This window comes from Schistocerca serialis, chromosome 3 (assembly GCF_023864345.2).
Source record: "Schistocerca serialis cubense isolate TAMUIC-IGC-003099 chromosome 3, iqSchSeri2.2, whole genome shotgun sequence".
In the NCBI taxonomy this organism is placed as follows: domain Eukaryota; kingdom Metazoa; phylum Arthropoda; class Insecta; order Orthoptera; family Acrididae; genus Schistocerca; species Schistocerca serialis.
This window is the reverse complement of record NC_064640.1, coordinates 940207227-940214366: the sequence shown is the minus strand read 5'-3', so window position 1 is coordinate 940214366 and position 7140 is coordinate 940207227. Positions and strand designations below refer to the sequence as shown.

Below are 7140 nucleotides of genomic sequence, written 5' to 3'. Positions count from 1 at the left end.
CGCTCTTCGGAAAAATTTTGAAGAATGGAGTTGAGCCTCTAGAGGACCATCACAGAAAGACCGAAACGTTTGAGACTACTTCTAGTCACCTCTTACGACAGACAGGAATACCTATTCTAACCCCAGTATCAGCAGGAGGGGGGGGGGGAGGGGTGTTAGGAAGGAACTCCCCTTGCAAAACTGAGTAGGTAAATAATTATATGGTCTTCACAGTATAGTAACTCGTGAGGGTTTTAGACATACGTGATAATCGGCACAAATAATATAGATTTTAACTTGTAGAATAAATGAGAGAGAAATTCTGTGAATAATGTTCCTTAACATGACTTTAAGGGATACATGCTCTTTAATGCACGCACACCGTAATCTCTCACGCGAGCAGATTTGAGATATCACATAAAGTATAGTAAGGACACATTTAGTTGGCTGCCAACTACACAGCCGTGTCTGCATTCTACATTAACATTACAACTTGTCGATCTGCAGCATCGTCAGACTCTCTCTCCCCATTGTGAGCCAACAGTGTACTAACCCTGTGGCATATTCGCTGGCGCTATCTACACACCAATGAGAGCCACTGTTTCCTTCCACGATACTGACTGCCTTTGTCAACGTGGAGGGCAGTACGTCACTACTTTTCGTAGCACTCGGGACTTGATTAAAACAAAAATTATTCAAAAACTTACATTTGAATTTAAAGAAGGTTGTCATTTAAAACAATTTCATTTGTTCATCATCAAGTGTGGATGTTATAGTTAAAGGTTACTGGACACCATCTTTCGCACAACGTAATCTCTTTTAACGGAGACTATTGATGTACCTACATTTACAATGACCACCGGTTTCGTCGTTTATCTCCAGATCAGTCGTAGTTTCAGAGCAACCATTCGGCTTCATGTACTGCAGACTACTGCCATTAAGTTGGAAGAAATCGGTGATCGTTGTAAAAATAAGTGCAACGAAATACTGCATTAAAAGACATGGTTATAATTTAGTTGTTACACATTTTCTCTACCTCACATTATATGAAACATTATAAGTTCGCCCAATGTTTTGTATCCTATTTTTACATAAAGTAATTAAGCAACTGCTCTACTTGTAGCTCATAGCAACCTTGCATACTTTTCGGTAAATGATAGTATTTAAACACAAAAGTGATTTATTGAATAGCAAATCTGTCTAATTTGCTTTTAAGAAATTTCATAATATACACTCTTTAAAGGAATTTAAGAGATGTTCTAACTAACGGTGCGGTGAAACAAATTTAGTTGCAGTCTTTATCGTAATTTGTCGTTGAACGAAAACGGAAATTTGCTTAATGTACGAACGTTACCGATTTTCAATATTTTCACTCAGCAGAAGTGAAACTGTGCCGTCCCATCAAAGCATTATAATTTAGCAGTCTCCATCTTTTTTGCGAAAGTTTCGATGGAAATTTTAATGAACGTTATACACTGAGGAGCCAAAGAAACTGGTACACCTGCCTAATATCGTGTAGGGCCCCCGCAAGCACGCAGAAGTGCCGCAATAAGACATGGAATGGACTCGACTAATGTCTGAAGTAGTGCTGGAGGGAATTAACATAATGAATCCTGCAAGGCTGTCCATAAATCCGAAAGAATACGAGGGGGTAGAGATCTCTTCTGAACAGCACGTTGCAAGGCATCCCAGGTATGCTCAATAATGTTCATGTCTGGGAAGTTCGGTGGTCGGCGGAAGTGTTTAAGCTCAAAGGGTTCCTGGAGCCACTCTGTATCAATTATGGACGTAAGGGGCGTCGTATTGTCCTGTTGCAATTGCCCGAGTCCGCCGGAATATACAATGGACTTGCATGGATGCCGGTGATCAGACAGGATACTTACATACGTGTCACCTGTCAAAGTCACAGCTAGACGTATCAGGGGTCCCACATCACTCCAACTGCACACATCCCACACCACTACATAGCTTCCATAAGTTTCAACAGTCCCATGCTGACATGCAAGGTCTATATATTGATGAGGTTGTCTCCATACGCGCACACGTCCAGTCGCTCCATATAATTTGAAACGAGACTCGTCCGACGAGGTAACGTGTTTCCAATCATCAACAGTCCAATGTCGGTGTTGACGGTTCCATGCGAGACGTAAAGATTTGTTTCGTGCAGTCATCAAGGGTATACGAGTGGGCCTTCGGCACCGAAAGCCCATATTGATGATGTTTCATTGTATGGTTCGCACTCTGACACTTGTTGATGGCCCTGTACTGAAATCTGCTGCAATCTGCGAAAATGTTGCACTTCTGTCACGTTGAATGATTCACTTCAGTCGTCGTTGGTCCCGTTTTTACAGGATCTTTTTCCAGCCGCAACGATGTTGGAGATTTGATGTTTTACCGGATTCCTGGTATTCACGGCACATTCGTGAAATAGTCGTACGGGATAATCCCTACTTCATCACCACTTCGGAGATGCTGTGTCCCATCACTCGTGTGCCATCTGTAACACCACGTTCAAACTCACATAATCTTGATGACCTGCCATTGCAGCAGTAGTAAGCGATCTAACAACTACGCCAGACGCTTGTTGTGTTATATAGGCGTTGCCGACCGCAACACCGTATTCTGCCTCTATATTTGAATACGCATGCCTATACCAGTTTCTTTGGCGATTTAGTGTGTCAGTGTTCCCCATTTTAAGAACTTCCGTGTACACAATCTGATCAAAAGCATCCGAGCATGATATACGAAACTGTGACGGGTCAAAGAGTATCACTTATTACTGCTGCAATAGCAGGTCATCAAGATTAAGTGAGTTTGAACGTGGTGTATTGTGTTGTGAATAGAGAGGCAGTATCAGCAGGATAGATCGGTTAGGACAGCTCAGTGACCTCTAACGTGGACTAGTCATCCTATGTCACCTGAGTAACAAATCCATGTGGGACATTTCAATCCTGCTAAGGCTAGTCAAGTCAACTGTTGATGATGTAGCTGTGAAGTGGGAAACTAAGACCAGAGAGAACTCATGTACTGACAGAGAGGCACCACCGAGCATTGCGAAAGGTGGATGTATAAAATCGCATGGAATCAGGGGAAGAAACCACTCGGGAGATCCAAACGGCTAAGAGCAATCCAGCTGGCACTATGACGTTGCGTAAGAAGATAAAAAAAGAATGGGATAAAATGGTCCAGTAGCTACTCCTCAGCTACTATTAAACCATAAGTCACACCCATCGCCAAGCGACACACGAGGTGATATGTAGAGCGACGCCAGTGGACAGTGGATGACTGGAAAGAAGTGATTTGGAATGGTAATCCATGCTATATACTCTGGCGTTCCTATGGAAGGGTTTGGTTTTGTCGAATGCCTGGAGAACTTTATCTACCAACATGAGTACTGCCAACAGTGAAGTACAGAGGAGGTAGTGTTAAAGATGAGAATGTCTTTCCTGGTTAAGTTAAAGTACTTAAGAAAATGCTAAATTCGGAAGTACGTGAATACACTGAACAGCCCTATATATTGCGCAGAGTAGAGGAACAGTTCGGAGACGATGACTATTTGCATTACATGACGAGGTACTCTGTTATAAAGTAGCATCTGTGAGGCACAGGTTTGTGGACAGTAATATTCATGGAACGGACTGGCGTCCCTAGAGCCCAGACGTGAACCAAATGGAACACCTTTGGTATAAGTTGGAACGTCGACCTTCCTCAGACCCTAGCGTCCAACATCAGTATCTTCTCCGGTTTCGTCTCCTCCAGAAGAAGGCGCTACCATTCCTTCACAGACATTCATACGCCTTACTGATATTGCCTCCAGAGTTCAAGCAGTGAAGGATGGACGCACCCCATATTAATATTCCCTAACAGAGGCCAGTATAGTTTAGATTATATACTGTACCACTGAAAATTACATCGTCGCATTGAAAGAAACATAATCACTTCAGTATCCTGGTCAGTAAATGTAATTACGCGTATTAAAGAGAAGCCAAATTTTCATCTCTGTGCTCACAATAACTTTTTGGAAATATTCCTGCAGTAACGCGACCCTATTTGATGCCCTTTATGTGGGACATTACGCGTATTGTACTCTAAGTGATCGACTTCTACGTTGGTGAATGTTACTAGTGAGCTTCAACAAAAACACTGGAGTTCACATCTGGGAGCATGGAAAACGATGTTTGTCACAATTTTTTTATTTCTTACACACACACACACACACACACACACACACACACACACACACACACACACTGACATACACCTACGGCCACCACCCCCGATCCTCCCCCCTTCCCCTCCTCCTCCCCCCTGCACACACACATACCTGCATACACACATCTGCACAAAGAAAACTTTTAACAAACTAGGTGGCTCAAAAACCTAAATCGTGTCCTACTTACGCAAGTATAGTGAGTAATGTCAATGCTACGGTGCCTAGTAGCTGGGGATTATTGTAGCTGAGAGGATGATCCTTTTCTCACGGTCCGCGAATAACACGGCAGTGTTGGTCCAGGAGACTGAACAGGGAGCGGCCGGTGAAATGTATATGGGGGCGGGAGAAAGCGGCGGAGCCCCGTTAAGAGTGACATGGGTGTGCGGACGGCGGCAGTCTGCGTCGCTTGTCCAGAGATGCCGGCCACGGATCGCTTCTCGCGGCTGCAGCTGGCGCTGCTTCTGCTCTTGGCCACTTCCTCGCGAGCTCAGCAGTTTGCCGGGTAAGTTAAACTTCATTCATTACGGCTACTTCACAGTTACGATAACGCTGCGGATATTTGTAGGGACGTGCAATGCGGATATTCAAAACGTTAGTTAGCGTGTATTTTAACTCAATAAACAGAGGGTCTTCGAAGAACGTCATAAGCATGATTTTTGTAGTTGTGTAAGTGACTTGAATACAGTAAATTATCAGAAACGGAAAAGCGATATACATTTCCACCTGTAACAGTGACTCAAATAATCAGTGCTGTTATAAATTTATGGCCGCTCTTAATGCAGTGTCCATGTTTGATGTGAACTTGCAGTTTGTCTCGTTTATTCAGACTGGGGTCTGGAGAACAATGGTACTACCACGGCGTTTGAAAAGAGTAACAAATGTGGCATGCAAATATTGCCTCATGCGGGAAATGCACGAGCATATCATTTCCTGAGGGAAATTAATTTTCCTCAATTTGTTCAATTATAGCATAATCCAGGAATTTCCAGTATTTTCATGCGGTAATTAATTTATCTGAAATGGCAAGATCTATGAGATTGTCACCAATCATGTTGCACAACACACTGATAGCCAAACAACTTGGAATGTACCACGTGGGTTGTGCTGTGGCAACTGACGGTTATTTTGTGTCCAAATGGCTCTGAGCACCATGAGACTTAACTTCTGAGTCATCAGTCCCCTAGAACTTAGAACTACTTAAACGTAACTAACCTAAGGACATCACACACATCCATGCCCGAGGCAGGACTCGAACCTGCAACCGTAGCGGTCACGCGGTTCCAGACTGCAGCGCCTAGAACCGCTCGGCCACTCTGGCCGGCTTATTTTGTGTGTTATTCGTAAACAAAGCTTCACCAGAATTAAATAAGCACAGGAAGCACACTATATAACTGCTTCATGTCTGTCTCTGAAACACTTTCAACCGTTAGCTGCCACACAGTCGCAAGAAACGACAGGCAGTTGTGAACTGAACGGGGCGGTTTCGTGATGGAGAAGATACTTGGAGCACAAACGTTCTCATCAGAGAAGCTGCCCACCACTAGACATAAAAATAATATTCACGAATTCTGTATTGTCTTGCTTCAAGTGACTATTTCTCTAAACGTCTCGAATACTGCTCTTTCTCCCTGAGATACTATTTACTGAAGACCCTTTATAATTCCAACTCATAAATTTCCGCACAACTTACGTCAAAAAAAAACCTATTAAATAGTTTCGTGAGAGTATAACAAGTCGTTTCGCAGTAAGAAAATGGATATGTGATGGCTCACTGAGGTAATCGAAACGAAACGTTATGGTGGCGCATTCAGTCTTACATGAGTTATCCGCTTTAGAAAACAGTGGAGCGAATATCAGATGTTCGAATGTAGTGTCATCAGCTAAATCAATCATGTGAATGAACATTATACGACATGTTCGTTATTCTTCTGATTTTGATACATTATATTGAATTCAGATTTTAAAAAGATATAAATGTTTGTGAAAATAGCAACAAGAAGTACAATTCATGCGATTGAAATGACCTTTATATCTTATATTAAGCACGTAAGAACATACAAATTATTAGGCTTACTGGTGTGTATATGATCTCAGGATTTGAGAATTCACTGTGATGTGAAGCGGCTACGTGCTGCGAAACGTCGTAGCATGATACCAGGCAGCATCCAGTATACTCATGAGAAATTACCCTCCATCTAATTTGTTTGCTCGACCGCAAACCTCCAACAGTATTTTCTGGAGCACCATGACGAACAAGTTATTGATCGAGCAAAAACCGAAATTCATTCGATGAGTGAAAAGTAAGGCGAACGTGCAGATTAAGGAATCAGACATCAGAAGATTGCTTGTACATTCCCCGCCGCAGGTGACCGCAAATAGTCCCAAAACTGCCCGTATGTACTACCGTATCTTCTCCTCTACAAGTTTCCTAACGTAACGGCTGCTGCATCGCTTTGCCTCAAATTGTAGGCGATGATATCACGTATTGTATGATGTGTTGGCAAATGTGCCAACACCTTGTAGACAGAGGAGGCCGAAATGCACGCTATCTAACGCAGACGGGCGTGAATTCTGGAACAGGATAAGTAGTGAAAGCTAATAAGAAAAGTATGCAGCTCCTCGAATACTTAACTTTTATTTATCCTTGTTGTATACATCGTTCTTCTTGTTGAGACATTTCATACGATAACTATCAAACTATGTAAGGCTAATGGCGCCTTGCTAGGTCGTAGCCATGGACTTAGCTGAAGGCTATTCTAACTATCTGCTCGGCTAATGAGCGATGCTTCGTCCGTGTAGTCGCTAGCAATGTCGTCGTACAACTGGGGCGAGTGCTATTCCGTAACTCGAGACCTGCCTTGTGGTGGCGCTCGGTCTGCGATCACACAGTGGCGACACGCGGGTCCGACATGTACTAAATGGACCGCGGCCGATTTAAGCTACCACCT

General features: G+C 43.1%; 1 protein-coding gene across 1 annotated transcript in view; it reads left to right on the top strand.

The window, feature by feature from the left end:
* The first annotated feature begins 4566 nt into the window (after positions 1 to 4566).
* LOC126471328 (uncharacterized) overlaps positions 4567 to 7140 on the top strand; it is an 80856-nt gene continuing 78282 nt past the window's right edge. The window contains exon 1 of the mRNA XM_050099450.1: positions 4567 to 4694. Within this exon, the coding sequence (XP_049955407.1) occupies positions 4567 to 4694 (128 nt within the window). The remainder of the gene's footprint in view (positions 4695 to 7140) is intronic.